The sequence below is a fragment of the Glycine max genome, chromosome 2 (assembly GCF_000004515.6).
Source record: "Glycine max cultivar Williams 82 chromosome 2, Glycine_max_v4.0, whole genome shotgun sequence".
Classification (NCBI taxonomy): Eukaryota; Viridiplantae; Streptophyta; class Magnoliopsida; order Fabales; family Fabaceae; genus Glycine; species Glycine max.
Genome location: NC_016089.4, coordinates 6,437,872 through 6,460,359, shown reverse-complemented (window position 1 = coordinate 6,460,359; position 22,488 = coordinate 6,437,872). Strand labels below are relative to the sequence as shown.

The 22,488-nt window shown below is 33.2% G+C and overlaps 2 protein-coding genes across 4 annotated transcripts; one reads left to right on the top strand and one right to left on the bottom strand.

Annotated features, from left to right (window-relative positions):
• Positions 1-939: 939 nt before the first annotated feature.
• Positions 940-16,096, top strand: LOC100810846 (glutathione reductase, cytosolic). 2 transcript variants are annotated; one of them, XM_006574701.4, is made up of 17 exons: positions 940-1,098; positions 1,367-1,541; positions 1,895-1,959; positions 2,696-2,765; positions 4,835-4,906; positions 5,345-5,548; positions 7,804-7,877; positions 7,955-8,038; positions 8,862-8,949; positions 9,055-9,136; positions 10,682-10,755; positions 12,552-12,659; positions 12,780-12,844; positions 12,973-13,086; positions 13,425-13,524; positions 13,973-14,026; positions 15,651-16,096. In XM_006574701.4, exons 2-17 carry the CDS (start codon positions 1,392-1,394, stop codon positions 15,750-15,752), a joined length of 1,506 nt encoding a protein of 501 aa, XP_006574764.1. In that variant the 5' UTR covers positions 940-1,098; positions 1,367-1,391; the 3' UTR covers positions 15,753-16,096. The 2 variants fall into 2 exon arrangements, with proteins under 2 accessions (XP_006574764.1, XP_003518318.1); XM_003518270.4 differs by having other exon boundaries at positions 1,021-1,242.
• A 717-nt stretch (positions 16,097-16,813) lies between these two features.
• LOC100807659 (mRNA decapping complex subunit 2-like) lies at positions 16,814-22,099 on the bottom strand. Of its 2 annotated transcripts, XM_006574386.4 has the most exons (9): positions 21,971-22,099; positions 21,791-21,887; positions 21,005-21,156; positions 19,912-20,039; positions 18,896-18,991; positions 18,521-18,673; positions 18,076-18,179; positions 17,922-17,989; positions 17,000-17,441 (listed from the first exon to the last, which is right to left on the bottom strand). In XM_006574386.4, the coding sequence occupies exons 2-9, from the start codon at positions 21,859-21,861 to the stop codon at positions 17,257-17,259; spliced, it is 957 nt and encodes a 318-aa protein (XP_006574449.1). In that variant the 5' UTR covers positions 21,862-21,887; positions 21,971-22,099; the 3' UTR covers positions 17,000-17,256. The 2 variants fall into 2 exon arrangements, with proteins under 2 accessions (NP_001241527.1, XP_006574449.1); NM_001254598.3 differs by having other exon boundaries at positions 16,814-17,441; positions 21,791-22,094.
• Between the last annotated feature and the right edge of the window lie 389 nt (positions 22,100-22,488).

The window sequence follows — 22,488 nt, the reverse complement described above, 5'->3', positions numbered from 1 at the left end:
AAGAGAGACCAAATTTAATAAAATAAATAGAAAAACCAAAGTAGTAAAATTTAGTCAATATGGAATAATTGTTAAGTTTAATATTAGTTAAGAGGAAAAATAGTTTTTTTTTTTGTTACAAGAGTAAAAATAGTCTAAAACGTGTGAAAATGAAAACTTGAAAAGTGATTTTTTAAATATAATAAATAAATATTTATTTTAATTTATTATCTTTTATAATTATTTTTAAATTTAATTTTCATATTTTTAAGAAAATATTAATAATTAAAATAATTATATATCACATTAAAATGGTTGATTATAAATTTAAAATATAATTTATATATTTAAATTTTTAATTATAGCATAATTTTCACATTAAGGAATATATATTTATCTGAAATTTTAATTATATAAAAATATTTATTTTGTATAAGAGAAAGACTATTTTTAAGGAACAATTCAATTTATTCATAAAAAAGGAACAACTCAACTTAAATGATTGAATGACCACTTTTGAAAACTAAATTGCATATTACATATTTATTCTATTATAAAAGTAAATGATTTTTTATGAATTAAAAGTTCAATAATCTATAGCTATAATAATATATAAAGGAAATATCATTAGCATTAACTGCTTTTTTATCTTTAATTTTTAAGATCATTTTACCCTTAATAATATGAAGTATTACATAGATATTAATTAATCCACTCGATCTTTCAAAGCGTGATTTAGTTTTTTCCATCCTTAAATTACTAGCAAACACAATTTTTCATTCATTAAGCCTTCTGCTTCACTCCTCTCTCTCAAATGCCTTAAAATAATAACAAGAAAAAAACGTTTGCTACATAGTAGTAACTATTTTGTCGGAGAAATATAAAGGTTTCGTATTAAAGAAGAAAAATAATAATAAGAAAAAAGGGGTTTGGAGAAATCCATGGCAGCTCCTTCACCACCACGACTTCAAATTATTAACCAATCATCTCTTATGTCATTATCATATAAATATGATAAAAATGACATCCAATATTTACTTAACTTATACTGTGTAATTTTAGTGGTGCTTTTTTTGTCTTCTCTGGCAAACCTAGTTAGTCTTATTACGAGACGACCAGGTAATTTTCCATTTCATTTTCTCGGGAAAATTAACAGACAAAACAAATCCAGCATACGCTGACAAACTACAACAATTTTCATTTTGTTCTTGTTCTTTGAATTATTCCGTCGTTTTCTGCTACAGCGTGCGTGAACCGGCGAATGTACTGATCTCGATGTTTCTGTTTTGTGTGTGCTTTTGAGTTAGATGCGTGCTGAATTTCTGAACTGATTTGACATTTTGCAATCGTGATGTTGTTGTTGTTGCTGCTGCTGTTGTTAATGTAGATTTAGTTCGAATTGTTCGATTGCGATGGCTAGGAAGATGCTTATCGACGGTGAAGCTGAAATTGCTCAAGGTGGTGGAGAAGAAGTGTCGAATTTTGATTTCGACTTGTTTATTATTGGGGCTGGAAGTGGTGGCGTTCGTGCCGCTAGATTTTCGTCGAATTTTGGAGCTAAGGTTACTTCTTGCTTAACAGTTAACACCGAATGTTATTGTGTTGAAGATGATTAATCACTGAAAATAGTTTTGTCTTTGAGAATCTGAGCTATTGAAGCTTTTCTTGATTTTTGGAGGGTGGTGGGATTATTGTAAATATTGGAACACTTTTTCATGATCCTTTCTAAAAAAGCACAAGTTGTTTTAATTCCAAAATACTAAAATATAACTAGTACGGAATGACTTAAACTTTTCTTAATATTTTTGCTAATCTATTTAAGCTAGTTTCAAAATATTGTTGTCGGGTGTTATTCTCTTACGTATTTTACTGATTTATTGTCTTCTCTATAATATTATGCAACCTGTGTCTGAAGGTGGGGATTTGTGAGCTTCCATTTCATCCAATTAGCTCAGAAACAATTGGAGGAGTCGGTGGAACGTAAGTTATAAACTTGAAAACATTTCTTTCCTTTCCATAGATTATTTTCTTTCGTCTCTTCTCTCTCTTTTATCTAATGCATACATTCCTGGCTAATTACACAATGTTGATAAAAATGTCTACGTGTATAGTTGAAGAAATTTTTATAATACTCTCCACTTTGATACGGTTTTCAAATTCGTTTTTGATTTGTGCTACTTTGTTTACTATTTTTTATGTGATTAGTATTCAGATAATGGCTAGGTTGTCGCAGCTCTTATGTTACATTAGTTCTAAAGCTAGTATCTTAAGTGCTTTGCTTATGTTAACAGCTGTTTGCAAGTTTGCCAGTTGCCACATGTTTTTTCTATTAAATTAAAATTCTAATTTGGTGTGGCTCTGTCAAACCTAACCTGCACTATGCTTTTAAAAGAAATATCTGTATGATTAGGCCCTTGTCTTTTGCCAGATCATATATTCACATTGCTCTTATGTGTCTCCTGATTCTACTCATTATGATTTCTGGGAGATTTTTCTCATTTTATTTTTTGATAAAATTTTGTTCTTTTTTATTGTGAATTTGCATGATAATTGTGTAATAGTCACTTCTACTCTGTAAATATTATATAACACAATTCTTATCCTGCATTTCATCCTTTTCCTCACTCCTCTCTGCTGATGATAGCTAATCAAGTTCAACTACTAAGTAGTTGATGAAAATGCTTATTTTTTTTATTTTTTATTTTTAATTTCAAAGGTGTGTTATTCGTGGTTGTGTTCCCAAAAAGATTTTGGTCTATGGAGCATCTTTTGGAGGTGATCTTCAGGTAAGTATTTGTTCTTATATGAATTGCTGTCAAGATGAATTAGTTACTGGATATATAGCATGATTGCTGTAATTTTTCCAATTTGTTTTTATTTGGTGTGTCTGGTTGCCATGGAATGTGTGTATTTTCTAAGTTGTTTCATTGCAGTATTGCACCCAAGTATGTGTTGGGATAGGGTTATGCTCTTAGCTTGCCTTTGGTGTTCTGCCTGAGGCAACAACAGAGCAGCCATCTCTGATATGCAAAGGGACTCAGAAACCTTGCTGCATTCCTAGTTTCCTTTTTTTCATATAAAACATGACAAATCATCACCATCTTCATCTTGATTAATGAGTTGAATATTTAACATGAATACTTTTATATTTTATTGGCTGCACAAGAATATCTGTTTTAAAATTTAGTTATTTCATAAAAGCATATGAATACATGAATTTGTATGTCAACCAACTCTGCTACTTTGTTTCGTTGTCATGTCCAAGATTTTTTTTTTTTTGCTCGGCCAAAATATAATATATCATTAATGAGTACCAGAGGTACTGAAAAATACAAGCTTTAGAGATAGTTGACATGTAGGTTAGTAAGTAGCATAGTTATACAAAGCTGAAAGATGCTACTGTACTCAATTAAGAACAAAGTAGTGTAGTTCCCTATATTCCTGTCCTACTAAAACCAGATTTGATATTTGAGGACCAATGATTGAAATGAAGAGTGAAATTCTTTTCCAAGCATCTTAGCCATGTCCATAGAAGAAACACTGCATCATCCATTAATTTGTGAGCATTGAAATTAGCATTTGAGAAAATGATGTAAATTTTTTATTGCTTTCTGCATACTGTATTTTTATATAATGTGTAGAGAGAGTGGGGTGGGGTGGGGAGGGGGGACTGATAGAGAGATAGACAGACAAGATCTTTTTTTGATATCCCCGAAAAAGAATAATTTAAGGTTTGTTTGTTTAAGCTTGGGGAAAAGAGTTTTTTAAATAAGGTTAAATTGATTCGCAGCCCCCCATACTTTTACCACATTTTCAATTAGGTCCCCAAACTTTTTTTTCCCTCTTAACTGGGTCCCCGAACTTATATTTTTTGTTCAATTGGGTCCTCTCGTCTAATAGCTGTTATGAAAAATTAACCACAAACACCTAATTACCTAATAATTAGAGGTGCAGACAGTGGATTGGTGCTTCTAGAGTCTGTTGTAAGCACAACTGAGTCAGTTGTGAAACTTAGCATAAATTTCTCACAATTGACTCAGTTGTGCTTACAACACACTCCAGACGCACTAGTCCACTGTCTACACCTCTAATTAGGTGTTTGCGGACTGGGGTTAATTTTTCATAACAACAATTAAACGGGAGAACCCAATTGAAGAAAAAAAAAGTTCAAGGACCCAAATAAAAGAAAAACAGTTCAGGGACCTAATTGAAAATTTGGTAGAAGTATGAGAACCCACAGAATAATTAAACCTTTGAAAATATTTATGATGATTGGATAAATTTTGGAAAATAAGAAGAAATTAAAAAAAAAAACAGTTTTTGTGTTTCTTTGAAGCTACAAATAGTAGCTTTTAAAAGAAAGAAAATGCTAAACAAAAAGAACTGCACGAATAGAGACAAATGCATTTGATTGTTTATTTTTTATGTTTAGCACCTCGCTTGTTTTCCATCAAACACAAATCATCACCGATTGTTTCTCTTAAAATTTTACACGTGTACCATCGTATGTTTTGTGCATCTAAGGCTTCGTAACAAATAGAAGTCCTCTAAAAAGAAGTCTAATCATAAAGGTGTTTTTGTTTTTAAAGCTTATCTTGTCTTAGTGCACCTGTATTACATTAAATCCAGGACGTGTGCCTCATCTAAGCTCCTAGGATTTATTATATTTAGAGGTATATGTTATCAGATCTGGTGTGATGTAGTTACAGTAGGATTGGTTCAAATTCTTATATTCCATCAGATAATGTGTCGGTTTTTTCAAATGTTTTTTATTCATGCTTGTTCGTAAATATTGTAATATTCTTTAGTGTTTTTGAGATCATCATCCATTAAAAGCATGACTGTGCTTTGACAGGATGCCAGGAATTATGGGTGGGAGTTGAGTGAGAAAGTTGACTTCAATTGGAAAAGGCTCTTGCAAAAGAAGGTAGTTGAAGATATTCTTTATGTTTAATAATGTAAAGCATTGTTATTTCTTGTTAGATTACATATTATTCTCTTATTTATGATTAGATAGTAATTAGTGATTTAGTCCTTATTACTCATTATTTGATTGATCCTATGTAATCTATACTGATCCTATTTGCTCATTATAAATAAAGGCTTAGTGTGGTCATCCAAGACACAACTTACAGTAAAACACTGTTATATTCTTCTATCAAAATCAAATTAGCATATCTTCCTTAAGAACTTTTGAAGATATAGTTTGGATTGTCTTTGGTTTTCTAGATGTTGCTTTGTTATAAACTGAACATACATGTCCTCCTGCTTGTCTGCTTATATTGAAGCAGAAAATGGTTTATTAGTACAAAAAAGACAGTTTATTTGTTGGTTGTTCAATAATCTTGGTTTTGTCAAACTGCAGACAGATGAAATAAACAGATTAAATGGACTTTACAAGCGGATGTTATCCAATTGGGGGGTTAAATTATTTGAAGGTGAGGGAAAGATAGTTGGTCCAAATGAAGTTGAGGTGACACAATTGGATGGCACTAAACTGTCCTACTCAGCAAAGCACATATTGATTGCAACTGGCGGTAGAGCTCAACGTCCAAATATTCCAGGACAGGTGAATTTGCCTGTTTTGAAATATCATTGCAAAATGATCCTACTTACATGATTGTTACAGTTTGAGTATAATATGCAATATGTACATGTTAAGAATTGCAAGTTAAGGATTATGATAGGAGCAAAATAACAAATAGAGACCATGAACTATAAGATGCTAAATTTGTATGGCGTGTAATAATAATAATAATGTGATAAAAAAATTCTAATACTTTTGGTTCTATTTGTTGGAAAAGTTGTCTTAATTGCAGACACCCCTTAGCCTGCCTTAGTAGGGAAAAGGCATGAAATATAACAAAATCAAGAAACAACTTCTTAAATTGCTTCCTGATTTAAATGAGTTAATTGAATCTACAGTAGATTCCAAGATAATGTAAATATATTTTTATTATATTCTAACAGTGTATTATTAGTTTATCTGTGATGTTATTAATCTGGTGGTGCTTATTGTTAGACAAGTGGCCTCAGAAATTTTAAGAAGGTGGGGTTGAATTAAGATTTCGTTGACTATTCCTAATTGAATATTTCCCTTACTTAGATATTCCCTAGATTCAATTATTTCTTTAATTATAAGTTACTCGAATAATAATTAAGGAGAAGTAACCTTAAAGAAATATAAACACAACAGAAAGTAAATGAGATTAAGGGAAGAGAGAATGCAAAACCGGATTTATACTGGTTCGGTCACAACCAGTGCCTACGTCCAGTCCTCAAGCAAATTTCACTTGAGCGTTTTTACTAACCTTGTAAAATCCCTTTACAAGCAATGAACCACAAAGGACTTCCCTCCTTTGTGTTCAGTGTTTACACCAAGAGGCAATCCCACCTCTTGCAATGAACCCCAAAGGACCTTCCTCCTTTGTGTTCAGTGATTACACCAAGAAGCAAATTTCACTTCTTGCAATGAACCCCAAAGGACGTTACTCCTTTGTGTCCAGTAATTCAACCAAGGAACAAACTAGTTCCTTGAACCAAGTAGACTGTCTCATGAAAACTTTTACAACCAAGAGTCGGTCTCTTGAAAAGCTTTTTGTAAGAATGGAGGAGTGGAAGAAAATAGAATAACACAAGTTTTTGCCCAATGAACTTTTTTTGACAAAGCAAATGTTGAACAAAAACTCTTAAAAAGATGTTAAGAAATAAGCATTGGAAATTCGTGTCATGGTCACATATTTATAGCCATTTGATGGCTCTTGAAGAAACCATGTTAAAAGTTGTGACTGTTGACAATTTCTTCAAAACCAGTCACTTTAAAAGTTGTGACTCTTGGCAATTTCTTCAAAACTAGTCACTTTAAAAGTTGTGACTCTTGACAATTTTTACAAAATCAGTCACTGATAATTGATTACCATAATGATGTAATCGATTACATAATTTATTTTATCAAAAGTTGTGACTTTTCATGTTGAGGTTTGAAATACAACGTTCAAAACCACTGGTAATCGATTACAAATATTGTGTAATCGATTACACTATTTTGAAAATATTTTTGAACGTTACAAGACAATGGTAATCGATTACTACTTTGTAAATCAGTTATAAAATGTTTTGGGTAAAAACTCTGGTAAAGGATATTTCTTGAAAAATTCTCTTGGACAATTTTGTGTTGTTCAATTTTTTCTTTGAAAAATTCTTTTTAACTTACCTTGATGCTTTTCTTGAGGTTCTTGCATATCTTGAGTCTTCACTTGAATCTTCTTGATTCTTTAATCTTGTTTGAATGGATCTTTAATAATCTTTGGCATCTTCAAAATAATCTTGGAAGCTTTGCTTCTACACTTATGAATTTAGGTGAGCAAATAAAAATTTAGCACTGCATGAAGAGAACAAGTATTCAGTTTTCATGACTTAATATCACAAATTATACTTCAGATTTTTGCTTAAAATTACAACCCTAATCAATATTACTGATTAGTGTTGTTGCCAAAATACTGTTTGTTTTTGGTCATCATTAGACACAGACACACAGTCAAATCCTTGCATTTAACACTCCCACCCCCCTCTCCAAAAAAAAAAAAAGAAACCTCTTTCACTGAATTTACCTTTGTACTTTCCTTCAAATGCTTGACTGAAGGAAGAAAATTTGTGTGGTATGTTTGACTTTTAAACTTTGGATTAATGGAGAGTTTTAACTGTTCCATTGTCCCTCATTCACTCTTAAGAAATGCTTCTGATACATTATTGACGTTCACATTCTTAATTAAAATTTTAGGATGTTTGTAATATGAGTTCTGTTGCTGTTGTCTGATTGTGCAGGAGTTGGGTATAACATCAGATGAGGCGCTAAGTTTAGAGGATCTTCCTAAACGTGCTGTGGTTCTTGGAGGAGGGTGTGTATGTCTTCTTATGTGTTTTTAGTTTAACTACTTAGTATCTCATGGTGATTAATTTATATTTTGTTTTTCAGTTATATTGCAGTTGAGTTTGCATCTATATGGCGTGGGATGGGTTCCACAGTTGATCTAGTTTTCAGAAAGGAACTTCCACTGAGGTTTGGCTTCGATGTACATCTTGTGTTTAAGTTTTAAGTTATCATAAATGGGGCCTTCTGGCTATGTCTTTTTTTCCCCTAGTTTTCTTTTAAGTTTTAATATTAGCAAATCAATGTAGACATGTATTTAACAGGTGTAGAAATGTTTTTGCATTAATCTCGACATTATTTGAAATTATTTGGACACAAAAGTGCCATTGTTACTTAATATTGGTTATACAGGCACTAAGTGCCTCTTAGCCAAATAAATATGCCGTGATTGGAAAATAAGATAAATTTCTAATAATTTTACAGCTTCTAGATGTCTGGTATAGTTATGACTTATGAGGGGTTTGACAATTATAATTTTATCGTCCTAATGTTTCAGGCTTTCTAAAACATAGGGAATAATATCAGAACTATGTACATTCAAGTTTAGTTGAATAATTAGTTGTGGCTTACTCTTAAATCATAAAGAAGTGGAGGATATGGAGGGAAAAAAGGGTAAGATACCAGAAAGGACAGGAAAATAACAATAAGAATTTTATGGTAGATGGAAAATACTTAAGCCTCAACTTATTTAGAACATAATTCTTACCTAAAAATAGGAGAGCTTTTGTGTGTAGAAATTCTAATGCTTAACATTTCATTTGTCTAAAAGATAAGTTTCATAGTGTACACGCTTTTGAGACAGCAACCTTTTCCTATTCCAAAGTGGGGATTTGATTTGTGGAATGGTTTTTTGTTTATACTACTCACTATTAATAGGTTGCATTATTCCCTAGTTTTTGCTAACATCATTTTTAGCATACCTTACTCCCCACTGAATAAAATTCTGTTGCAGAGGTTTTGATGATGAAATGAGAGCTGTAGTTGCAAGAAATCTTGAAGGCAGGGGAATTAATTTGCATCCAAGGACCAATCTGACACAGGTATTTCCTTTGGATTTGGGGGTTTGCTACTCACATTTGTAGAACTTCTTTTTCATTTGCTTTAGTTGGAGGCTTAGCTAACGGTAACAAATTTCATTTTTCTAGTTGATCAAAACAGAGGATGGCATTAAAGTTATTACAGATCATGGTGAAGAGCTGATTGCGGATGTTGTACTGTTTGCCACTGGTAAGGATACTATAGAGAAGAAATATCTGAATGTTGTGTGTCTTGGAGGCACACACATGAATGCTATTTATAATAGGTAAGCAGGGTACACTCAAATACAAAATCAATCACTTTGTTGGAAAATCCACCTTAATGGCAGTTACCCCTTAGCCTGCCATAGTTGTGGCCTCTTTGGGGGTTGCCTGAAGTGCAACCTTGAGGGTTGTGGTTTAGTGGTTTAGTCCCGTATCGACTAGAGATAGGGCCAAATTAAAGTATATGAGTGGGGGACAACCCTCACCTTATAAGCCGGTTTTGTATGATTGGGTTAGGTCTATAACCCACTTTCTGAGATGACATCAGAGCCTATTATAGATGCATTGTTGGGCCACCTGCATTTGGCATGCTCAAGGATGGAAGTCCCAGGCGTGAGGGTGAGTGTTGGAAAAGCTGCCTTAATTGTGGACACCCATTAGCCCGCTATAGTTGTGGCCTCTTTGGGGGTTGCCTGAAGTGTAACCTTAAGGGTGGTGGTTTAGTCTCATATCGACTAGAGATAGAAACAAGTTAAAGTATATAATTGGAGGGACAACCCTCACCTTATAAGCCGGATTCATAGGGTTGAGTTAGGCCCATGTCTGAGTGGAATGCACTCAGCAAATCTAATATTTATGTACTCTTAGGAATAAATACAATTTCTCCAGAAGGCACCTTTTCTCCAACAAAATGACAATCAATTTCTGTGTTTGGTCCTTTCATGAAGACCAGATTTGATGCAATATGGAGTACAACTTGATTGTCACATATAAGCCTTATCTCCTGAATATCTTTCAATTTTAGCTGTTGGAATAGTTGTCTAAGCAATGTAAGCTCACATGCGGCTGATGCCATAGCACGATATTGAGCTTCTGGGCTGGATCTTGTAACTATGTTCTACTTCTTGCTTCTCTATGAAATTAGGTTTCCTCAAATAAAAACATAATACCCTAAAGTGGATCATCTGGCTGAAAGTGATCCTGCACGGTCAGAATTAGAGTAGCAATTGATTTTTGTGTTGCCTTTGTCCTCATATAATAATACTTTACCTGGTGCATTTTTTATGTGTCAGAGAATTCATAATGACTGTCACAAGAAGCATTCAGAAAATAACAACACTTATAGCAAAAGTGATGCTGGTCTAGTTATATAAAAGTAAATATTTATCCTGTGCAAATGCACATACTAAATACTATCTAATGTATACAACCCTGATAAACTCCTTAGACTCATCTCATACTTTGTAATAGTATCTTTGTTAATTTAAATATTTGGTGGCGTCTTTTTGTATAATCATCTGTCAAGTTTGTTGATACTTGATAACTTGAACAGCTCATAAGGAATGTTTACATGCTAGCATAGCATAAAACTGGAATATCACACTTCAACTTTACATGGAAGTAATGAATAATATATCAAGGTTTATGTTTTGGAGGTTGGGGGTAGAATGCATCCTGCAAGTATTATCTCATGGAATTTTTGCTTGCCTTTGAAATTCTATATCTCTCAGGTGCTTTTTCGTTGCTGCAGGTAGGGCTCCTAATTCTAAGAGGCTGAATTTAGAAGCTGTTGGTGTTGAGCTTGACAACACTGGAGCAATAAAGGTTCACATCTCTCTGTTTCAATCACTTGATTCCATGAAGTCTAATAAGAAAAAGTTGTTCTCATTTCAGCATCTTGATGATAGGTGGATCCATTGTGATTCTATAATACTAGATTGTGGTATTCATAGCTGGTTATATAAATACAAACATAAGACTGTTTTCTATTGGAATACCAACCTGCAAATGCCAGATTTTGGTTATCATGTTGATTGGTGTGCCAAGTTATTGGAGAGCTCTGGAGAAATTGTAAAGTATAAAGGAATTTGTATATCTAATCCCTTCCAAGAAGAAGTTAAAGCAAGGTGAAGGAATACCAATCTGCAAATGCCATAATATGTTTACATGCCTTTGAAAAGGTGAAGGAAAGTACTACCTTGTAAAATAGGAGAAACAGAGGGATAATTGAGAGAAAATCATGTGTCAGAGTACACAGCAGATGCTTGTATATATAGACTGATAGTAATAGTTAAAGTTTGAACTGATAAAAATGGGTCAATGACTGAGTGTTCTCCACTCAGCTGAAGGCTGAAGCTTTTATATATTATATGAAATGACACAAAGGTCAACAAGTACAAAAAGAGAGTAGAGGTGCCGGCACCTTAGAAAACAGCTACAACAGAGAAAAGCTAACTACAAAGATAAAAATTAATATAAAACACAATAATTTTAACCCCCCCCCCCACCCCCTCTCAAGCTGGAGCATACAAATTATATGCTCCAAGATTGGAACATATAAACTGAATCCAAGGTCCTTTCAAAGATTTGGTCAAAATATCTGCAAGCTGATCATTTGAGCTGATAAATTCATATTAATCTCCTTGGATAGCAGTTTCTCCCCAACAAAGTGGAAGTCAATCTCTATGTTTGGTTCTTTCATGAAACACTGGATTGGAAGCTATGTGGAGAGCTGCTGGGTTGTCACAATACGATTTCATTTGTTTAACTTCACAAAACTTCAACTCTTGAAGTTGTTTGATCCAAAGGAACTCACAAGTGGCTGTGGCCATAGCCCTATATTCTACTTCTGCACTAGACCGAGCAACGGTGTTTTGTTTCTTGCTCTTCCAAGAGATAATATTGCTTCCAATATCCAATAGTGGACCTTCTATCTATGGGGAATCCAGCTCAATCAATATCACAATACCCAGAGATTTGGGTATTTCTTTTTTCCTCATATAACAATTCATGTCCTTCGAGCCTTTTTAATATACCTGAGAATGCGAATCACAGCCTTCCAGTGATCAACATGAGGAGCCTGCATGAATTGGCTAACCACACTAACTGCAAAACAAATGTCAGGTCTTGTAATTGTGAGATAAATTAAAGGAGATTAAGTTTCTAAATCAGATATGTTTCCTATAAATCAGGTCATAATCAAATCTATATAAATATTTTTTATCCTCAACATACCTTTTGGAAAAATCTTTGTATAATGAAGCATTCTCTTATCAATTCCCACGTGAGTGTGAATGTAATGTCTGAAGCAAATTGATCTTTGGGTTTTACCATCTTAAATGCTTTTGTCAATGACTGGATATTGATTTGAACAATTGTTTAAAAGCTAGACAATGATTACGACTCATAGTTCTAAATCAGATTCTAATCAAATCTATATAAATATTTTTTATCCTCAACATACCTTTTGGAAAAATCTTTGTATAATGAAGCATTCTCTTATCAATTCCCACGTGAGTGGGAATGTAATGTCTAAAGCAAATTGATTTGAACGATTGTTTAAAAGCTAGAGAATGATTATGACGCATAGTTCTAAATGTTCTGTGATCCTTTGTGTTTAGGTGGATGAGTATTCCTGCACAAGCATACCTAGCATATGGGCTGTGGGTGATGTCACAAACCGAATGAATCTTACTCCGGTGGCCTTGATGGAAGCATCGTACTTTGCTGTAAGTATTCAGATATTTAGTGTATAAGTATACCTATTTATGGAGTGGGTAGGGAGGAGCAGCAGTTGATTGGTCTAGTGATGATCTTATTTGTTGTTGTTTGACATTTTTGTTATGCAGAAAACTGTATTTGGTGGGCAAAAAATCAAGCCAGACTACAATAATATTCCCTATGCAGTGTTCAGGTATAGTTGCTTTTGCATTATAAAACTTACAGTGGTTAACTATTTTGAATATGTTAACTTATGATGGTATATACCCTTCTTCCCAATTTTATCTCTCACCATTTTGTTTCTTTTCTGTGGTTCTGCAGCATTCCGCCACTTTCTGTAGTTGGTCTCAGTGAGGAGCAGGCAATAGAGCAAACCAATGGCGATCTGTTGGTTTTCACATCAATCTTCAATCCTATGAAAAATACCATCTCTGGGTAAGTGTAGTGACCTGGAATTTTCACCCACTTCACCTTTGTTGCAAATCAATGACTTGCAGAATTCATGATAACTTGGATAAGAGAACAATATTTTTTATAGAAAATACTGTTTGGTACATACATTTTAAATCCTTTAGGCATTGGTTTTGATTATTTACTCCATTGCAAATCTTGTTACGGATTTTAAGAATCAAAATGTTATGGTTAATCTGGATTTATGATAGCCTTTATTATCACTACATGCTCTTCAATTCTCAGTTGGACCCAGTATTGGTTATGTTTGTTGAAGCATAACTTTCTTATCTAGATTATTGTTACTGATATTTTTCAAATAGGCGACAAGAAAAAACTGTTATGAAGCTTGTTGTTGATGCTGAGACAGATAAGGTTCTTGGAGCCTCGATGTGTGGACCTGATGCGCCTGAAATTATACAGGTATCCTAATGGTTTCACCATATTGTCTATTGTTTAGAAACCTTTATACTTTACTTTTACTACATCTTTATTCTGGAGTAACCTTATATTCTTATTTTTTTGCTATCCTTGCTGTATCTTGGCTTTTCTGTTTTAGAAGAATGGAAGATATATGGTCTGTTTTGTTACTTTGCTCTCAATTTTTTGTTCTTGTTACTTTGCTCTCATAATTTTTTTCTTAAAAAAGAGAATTTTTCATAATTTTAGAAGTGATTAGCAGTACTTTATATGATAACTATAACATTGATGATATTGATATATCTATCTTATGCATCTTACATGCCACGTGCTTCTGTTCATGGGCGTGCTTTAAGAAGTTATTATTAAATGGCTTTGCAATTTTCTATTCTTTGTATCAATTATTAATATTAATTAAAAAATTAATGATATTAATATTGGTGATCAATAGGGTATTGCTATTGCATTACAGTGTGGAGCTACCAAGGCACAGTTTGATAGCACGGTAAGTTTACAGCTTTCTTGATTGTGTTTTCCTCTCCTGCCTTCTGAGGACAGTGGTGGGATATTTTTACTGGAAGGGAAATGATATAATGACATCTGGAATTAGCTTCACTTATCTGAAATATTTGCGCAAGAATGTCAACATTTGTGTGCTGGAAAATGCAGTGTGCTGGAAAATGCAGTGTGCAAAGTATATGGTCTTATGGTTATTCAGAAATTATAATGTTAGATAAATCAAATAATGCTTCAAAACATATAATTGTTGAATTACTGGGATAAAAGTGTGCAGATTTTTGAGAAAAGAGGACACATGAAATAAAGAAATCTGTGAATAATGATATTCAACAATTGCAAAATGCAATATGGAAAGAGAAACAAACAATTGAAAAGTGTATACTATAAGATTTACTGCTTAAAATCATTACCAACAAATGCAGAGATAAAAAGGAGGGAACAGAAACAAACTCACTCAGTGGTTATCAGAGAATACCAGAGACAACAGGAGAGTGAGTTTGTTTCTCGGGTGTCAAGTTTTCTTTAATTTGATCAGAACATGTAGTGATGATGCATGATAGCAGAGCAGGGAGACTGGGGTCTTGTGGGATTTTAATGATTGTTTCAATTTAAAACATTTGCTTTAAAACATGTTTTATTCTTTTCTCTAGCGTTTGTGGTTGCATCGTGATTACTATAATTGCGAAGAATTGCAGAATGCTACTGCATTTGTAGCCACAAACAAGTAGGACCTCCCGAACCACAATATTCTCCAATTGTGGTAGTAGACAGCAGCTGTTCCTGCTCGCACCAAAACTATGTCAATTTAAGTGAACAACAGTATTGCTGATTATCCTAATAATTGAATTGGCATAAAAGGCATTATAACGAGTCCTTGTAGGGAAATAATCGTAGTTCTTGAAGAAGAGCTAACTATTGTTTGATAATTGTAGGAACCTCTGCAAAACTCTAAATCCAAGTTTTTTAGGCTTCGTGATTCGGCTATTTGTTTTATATTCTATTAGGAGTCAAATTATAAAGATAAGCAAGCATGATTCCACAATGTTGTATGTAGTAGATGTTTGCAATGGAACTATCATCGCATTAATTCTTGTTTCGATGTCCTTTTTTCCTCTATTTAGTTTGGATTTAATTTTTGAATCTTTTCGCACCATCACTTAATGATATTCTGGAATATCATTAAAAAGGTTTTAACTATGGAGTACACAAACTTGTATTGGCATGACGACACAGTTTCAGGGTTGGCCAAGAGTAAAATAACTAAAACTCAAACTTTAGGCCTTCCAAAAAAAACTATTATATAGTTATCATATTTAAAGTAAAATATTTTTCTTAAATTTTGTTTTAGGTCTGATTCACCGTTGGACCGGCCCTACACAGTTTGATATTAGTATAAAAATAATTTATTAGCTAATTGTCGATCAAAATCATGCTTTTTTGTGGCCCTTTTTATATTTAAGCTTTCTCATTGAAGTAAAATAAAAAATGTAAACTCTATTTCGGCGGTCTTTTTTTTTTCCATTGCAAGAAGTTTTCTTGATCTGTCTTTCATGACCCTTTCCTTTGTTCCTATTATTTTTCTGATTACTTCACCTGACTCTTTCATCTAGGTGGGAATACACCCATCGGCTGCTGAAGAATTTGTAACCATGCGGTCAGTGACAAGGCGCGTAGCCGGAACTGGAAGTGCCAAACCCAAGACCAATTTGTAAAATGTTTAAAATGAAAATACGATCTGCTTGATGGTAGTGTAAAGATGCAAATGACTTCTTTTGGTGACCTTCCCATTACTATAGATCACAAACCCATCTGTTTTTCTTTCCCAAAAAAATGTTTGTGTTTTTTTTTTCTTTGCGAATTTCATTTTATTTAAAATTCCATATTTAGAACAGTTTGATTCATTGGCATATAATGTAAGAACGAGTGATTGCCGTTAATTGTGGTGCCTTTAGTTTCATAGAAGATATATTGGAGATCGAAGAATATTTTTTCTTGTGTATTATGGAATGATTGGCACATTTATTTATTTATGTGAAGGCTGAATCAATCTATAAAATTTAGGAAATATCTTGTCAAATTTCTAAATATAATTTCACTGTTCTCTTCAAGTCAGAGCATATATATCATCTACTTTGTTACACACACACACATAACCTTAGGACTCATGTAAAGATGTAATGAAGATGTTTTGAGCAAATAGATCAAGTCTTGATGCTGGAGAGGATTTTTTTTTCCTGAGAAAATGATGAGGTATAAAGTTGACTGATTGGCATACATAAACATGGGTTAAAGTATACAAAATCACTGCAATTTTATTATTTACATTAGAATTTTCTCTCGTAATTATGATCAATCAAGTTAATCCACCAAGTTAATATTGATCTCGAAAACCTCATGCTCGAATTCATGCATGTTAGGCTACAAGTGTCATCGCAGATAGTATGCATCCAAGTAAATCAATAGACTGGTGAGTGATTTCCCCAAAAAAATGTGGGATAAGTTAGTTGAGAACGGAGGATCATTTTTTAGAATATATATATATATATATATATATATATATATATATATATATATATATATATATATATATATATTAATTTTTATTCTTTCACTGTGATTAAGATTTTTTATATACTTTGATAATCCTCAAAATTTAAAAAACATGCAAATAGTCTCCTAATTTAAATAACATGAAGAATTCTAAAAAAAAATTCACATGGTTTTTTAAAGTTTGATAATCAAATTCATTGATAAAAAAGTAGAGATGCCGTGCTTGACAAAAATTATAACTAAGCATTTTTTTTCTTCGGAAATTTGTTTTACAGAATTACGTCATACCTGATGTCAACCACTTGCATAGTAACCATTAAGTAGCCACTTTGCAAAGATTTATTTAGGCTTACCAAACAAATCAGTTTCATTCCGCCTGAGACCGAGTATGAATATGTGCGTGCAAATGTAGGGAGCAGCGTAACTTTTACATTGAACCTTTACTCTAGTTTTACAGATAATACCAAAATAACAGAGAAAACTATTTAGGTGCAAATACTTCCTGTACACAATGTACATACTCAATCAATCAGACAACTTGAGGAAGATGATGTACAGCAACAACCTAATTAGCGTGGAGAGTGAATACCACCAACTTTGGCGTACGGATGAAATATGGGAAATCGATTAAGTTACAGGAAACTTTACAGGAAGGTTGACGGACTTTCAAGAAGAAAAGGAAGTTTCCATTGCTTGTAAAATCGAGGCAGTATCAAATCTGAAATTCCTAAAGCTCTTGCCAGGCCCCAGGTCAGGGGTGTGAGAATCAGGTTCAGGTTTTGTTGGCTGGATATCCATTACTGTGGAGCTACTTCCAATAGAACCGGGTTTTGCTTTCCACACGCAAATTCCTTTATAAAGTAAAGGATTCTTAGCATTCCTAACTAATGTAAGAAGAATGTATAGTTTGGAAAATGTACAAAGGATCAAAAAACTAGGAATGCATTGCAGTACTGAATTTGAAACAAGTAACATTTATGCAAGTTCATCCATAGTTGGTTTTCCCTTGGAATCACTAGACAAATCCTGCACTGAAAAACCTTCCTAGCAAAGAAATCTGCACAATAATGTCGCTAAAAAACCAATACCATGTACTAACGAATCAGTGGTCAAGACTAGGTCTTGTAAGATTACGACACACATAACGTAGTGCAACAGATTGAACTAGCTACTGGAAATCAACTGATCCCAACACAGCCAAGCATTGAGTAATTAAACTTTCACCCAATGACCTCAGGCAATAACAAAACTGATGTTTGTAAACAGACAGTATTTGAGAGGGGGGGGGGGGGGGGGGGGGGGGGGGGGGTGGGCGGGGAAAAAGGACTTACCTTTAAGAGGCAAATCGGGCCTTGGAGCCATAGCAGGTTGGTGTGTTGAAATCCATGATTTCAATGATCTGCATGAAGGTAGTGAATCTTTTTAACTTTTGACAATACAAGGGACATTTACTGAAACTATCAAAACATATGCAGTTGTACTCACGCTAGAAAAGGGGCCACCATATAAAGCTTAAGGCCGGTGATGCTACGCGATATCACTTCATCACTTGCTGGTTGAAGTTCATCAAGCCGGTGCCATGCTATTTCCTGCAGGTAACACAATTTCTCAGTATTAATGTTGAAAGTTCTCAGCCACAACACACTCAATTGGAGGTGCAAGGAACAAACAGTAAAGACTAAATACATATCCAAAATTCAGAGTAATAAAGATTCAAATTATTGGCAACTCTTTTTCTTTTGGTTTCTCTGTTTTTGGAAATTGACTTATCATCCCAGGATTGTACTTTTACATTCTACTCTAAACAAATTTCTCATTTAATCCTATACTAAACTACTATATAAGAAATTATTAAAGATAAGTCTAAGTACATAGGATCATAAGAAACTTAAAAATAAATTATAATAAAGAAATATAAAGAATCACATACACTGATTTCCTTTTTGGTAAGAGGAGCAAATGCTGTATCATCTTTCACTCCAGCAATAATGTAAAGCCTAACTCTCTGTTGTCCAAAAATAACTTCAAGGTATTCATCCTTGTTCAGAAGTTTTGAAACATCAAAACCTGTTTCTTCCATGACCTGTGTTCACCACAAAAAAAAAAAAAAAACAAAAACAAAACTAAGCCAAGACTCCTAATAAGACGTGAATTAGCCAATTAATATTACTTAGATTTTCAATCTATATCAATTTTTGTTATGAACAGAATACAGATAAGTATTTTTCCTAGACCTACAGTCCAAAAGCACATAGAAAAAGAGTCATTTACTGAGAAAGTGATAATTCTAAAGAAGCATGCTTACTTCTCTAATGGCACATGCATGATCTTCTTCGTCTTTGCTCTTTTTTCCACGAGGGAAGCTCCAGCTTGAACCTTTCCATCCCTTCACTAGCAAGCACTGTCCAGTGTCCACAGCAGGCATGTAAGTAAATATGGCTTAACATAGCAATAAATAGCTCTGAAAGAATCTCTTAATACTATTATATCAGTTCAGAGATGAAACGATCTTCGGCGGATGCGTCATCTCTAACATTTCACTACACTTAGAATTTCTTTGCAAAATTATACTTTTAATTTGCCTGCCTTCGAACAAAACTGTTTACTTCCAATACACACTTTCAAGAACACTGACCACCTTTTGGAAAATGACATGAAGCATCTTTCCCTAAAAGTGTAGGTTGTTAGGAGGTGTATGAGTATGAGACTCATGAGTGGCTTTATTATATCCCTTACAAGTCACCTCATGATAGCCTATGGGCTTGAAGCATAAAAACATGAGGTTTTTATCTTAGGGCTTGATGCACGAGTCCTCTCTACCTTGAGTTGAAACTCAAATTTGTAGGCATTCTTAGTCTAAACCACTAGGTCAGAGGCCAATAAGTTTGTACTTTGTATTATGACATGGACCGACTCTCCTAAAAGCTTTAGATGTTAGGTAAAAGCTTGTAAACAGCCTATATCTATAACTGAAACAAATAATGCTATCCTGGTTTTCAAAAGAAGTTAACCAAGTGGAGTAATGAAGATTATAAAAAACCAAGTCAAGAATTCACTGCATGTACAATACTGTGGACAGCTGAGATAAAAAAAAAAAAACCTGTGGACAGCTGACAATATACATTCTCCTAATAGCCAACTTGGGAACATAAATAATTTGGAATTCATAACACAGATCGTAACCATGTTCAAATACACTGATTACAGTAACTAAACATCAAAACATAGATATACCACAAGAAAACAAGGAAAGCAAATAGATTTGTCTTACTACAGAAAGCAAAAAATAAGTACTGCTGAAAGTGTTTATTCTTGTCTTACCCTTTCATATGTTTCATCAAGAATTATTGCCCCAGTTACAGGAACTCGAACCTTATAGGAAGTGAAGTCCTTGAAAATATCATCTATATGGGCCACATAAGGCTTCAAAACATCACAGCTATTGAACACTGCTAAATGTTAAGGAAAACAGCATCTAATATATAAATTGATATGGATAGAGAGTATGACCATGAAAATACACTGCCATGATGAGTAGCTTTATTTTAGGTAAAGCCTAGTCAACTGTGCCTTATAATGTCTACAATGTAAATCATAAAGAGATACCCTTCTCTCACCTGGTCAATGAATGTAATTGGAGAATAACATGGTTACAGTATTACATTGTCTTAATAATTATCATTTTGAATGTGTCCATGCACAAGCATTTGAGCATGGCTAACAAGCTGAGCATAAACGCAGTCTTCATTGATAAACTCAAAGCAACCATGCATAGGATTTTATGAAGAAAAAAAGGGCAAGGGGACAAAGGGAATTCCAGATGGGAGCCTGTCAACATCTTTATATGCCTTATCATGCAGAGATAATTTTCCACAAGCAGTTTGGCAAATGTACACTGTTTATATGTTATGTACAACGCAAGAATACTGAGGGGAAATTAAAGGAACAAGAGAATTCTCCCTGTTTACGAAGATTTGGTTCATATAATATAAGAAATAGCATGGGAGAAGAATAGAACAAGTAAATCATGTGAAGCAACAATTTTTTTTTACCAAATTAAAGGTTTTAAAATTCTGAGTTAGAAATAAACATGATTCACAGCAGAACATTATTGCATTGTTTCATCCATTTACCAGATCCTACCTAGCAAAAACAGGCTTGGTTGTTGTTGTAGGAATAAATTTCTATGGGCAATTCATATCCTCCTCTGACATTCTTTCATTTCACATTTTCACCACCAAGTTCAAAAGCAAAGAAAATAGCTTACCATGCTATTTTCCCTTTTTAGTGAAAAGTATGGAAGAAACCCACATGAATTGTTCATAAATTATTATAGTCAAAAGGAATAAGAAAAGCATATATTCAGCTACTGTAAACAAAAAGACTGTAAACAAAACAGTTATAGTAAGGATACGTAAAGAAGTGAACTCCTTCAGATTTAATGACTTCAGAGATGGATTATTTTCTACAGAATTATCTTCATAAAACCAATGTGCGTACTCCACAAGAAACAAGATCCTTTCAAATGACTGAAGATCTTCCTTTGGCACATTTAGCACAAATCGGCTGCAATATAACAACATGAACATAGGAAGACACAATTATACTCAACAAAATAAAGGGAAGAATGTCAATGCAAATGATTTTGTGCGTTACAGAGTTGGAGGAAAACATCACTGTATATCTATGACAGATCATTTCAAAGATCTTCACCATTATTAAAAAAAATAAAAAATGAACGGTTATATAGCAAAAACACATTCATTAAAGTTCTTCAGACAAATATCCAGCAGAACCTTCCCTTTCAAAAAATAGTATTGCAGTGTAGGAAGTAAGAATAATTTACTCATTTAGCAACAGAAAAGAAACCATCATCTACTGCTTGAAGCTTAATTACAACCATACTCATATTCATACAACCCAAAATCACATTGAAGACAACAACAACAACAACAATAATAATTAAAAAAGTCTCATCCACAGTCAGCAGCTGATAGTACTATCAATTCTTTAGGTAAGACAGCAATATCAATTAGAGGAATAAAGTATAATATTTCTAATGTGGATAAAAAGAAAACAGAAAATTAGAACAATTCAAGGGTTAAAAAAAAAGAAGAAGCTAAAAAACTCGGTAACTTTCAGTGCCCTAATTTCGTGCTTTATCGGGGAAACCAGACAGAGAAGCGAGAAAAAGAGAGACCTGCAGAGATCGTCAAGGAGTTCTTGAGGTGGAAGACCGTTCTTGGAGGAAGAACGGTGATGATTAGACATCGCGACACAGTGCTGATTCTCAAACCCTAAAACCAAACAATAATTTTAAAAAAATAAAATGCTCGAAATGGAAAAGCTTCTTCAACAATTTTCTAACAGATTCTCTCACTCTCCGTATTCCAGCAGCAGAAAGAAAACCACGTTCGGTTCTTCTCGGATCGGATCTTCTTCGCATTAAATAGTGGTACCCGCCACTCAAGTTCCACCAAAACCGTTACTCTTTTTAAACCAAGTTTTTTTTTCTTCTTCTCAAAATTGTATCTTTAATTAATATATTTATTTATGCAAATGCCTTTATTTAAAAACTAATTAGTTTAATATTTTTGTTATGTGTTGCGTAACAATTATTTTAATATTCTATAAAAAAAAAGGAATTATTTTACTTTATTAGGAATTTTTAACATAAATAACATTAATTAAATAAATATATAAATTCAATAAAATGATTTATATACATGTACCTACAAATTTATCATCAAAATATAAATTTCTTATAAATATTCATAGAAAATTATTTTATCAATTTGTTGTCCTCTTTTGCTATCCACTTGTATTTTTTTTAAGTACTATGATTTTTTATTATTAGTTATGGACAATTCACAATTTTTTAGTATTTTTTCAATTTGA

What these genes read in the sequence shown, in the direction of transcription:
- LOC100810846 (XM_006574701.4), top strand. Translation starts at nt 1,392, where the DNA reads ATGGCTAGGAAGATGCTTATCGACGGTGAAGCTGAAATTGCTCAAGGT. An exon ending in GCTGTGGTTCTTGGAGGAGG is followed by an intron (nt 7,878 to 7,954) that starts GTGTGTATGTCT and finishes TTTGTTTTTCAG; the next exon opens with TTATATTGCAGTTGAGTTTG. An exon ending in ATTCCCTATGCAGTGTTCAG is followed by an intron (nt 12,845 to 12,972) that starts GTATAGTTGCTT and finishes GTGGTTCTGCAG; the next exon opens with CATTCCGCCACTTTCTGTAG.
- LOC100807659 (XM_006574386.4), bottom strand. Translation starts at nt 21,861, where the DNA reads ATGTCTAATCATCACCGTTCTTCCTCCAAGAACGGTCTTCCACCTCAA. An exon ending in CTCCTTGACGATCTCTGCAG is followed by an intron (nt 21,157 to 21,790) that starts GTCTCTCTTTTT and finishes GTTATATTGCAG; the next exon opens with CCGATTTGTGCTAAATGTGC. An exon ending in TTACCAAAAAGGAAATCAGT is followed by an intron (nt 18,180 to 18,520) that starts GTATGTGATTCT and finishes TGTTACCTGCAG; the next exon opens with GAAATAGCATGGCACCGGCT.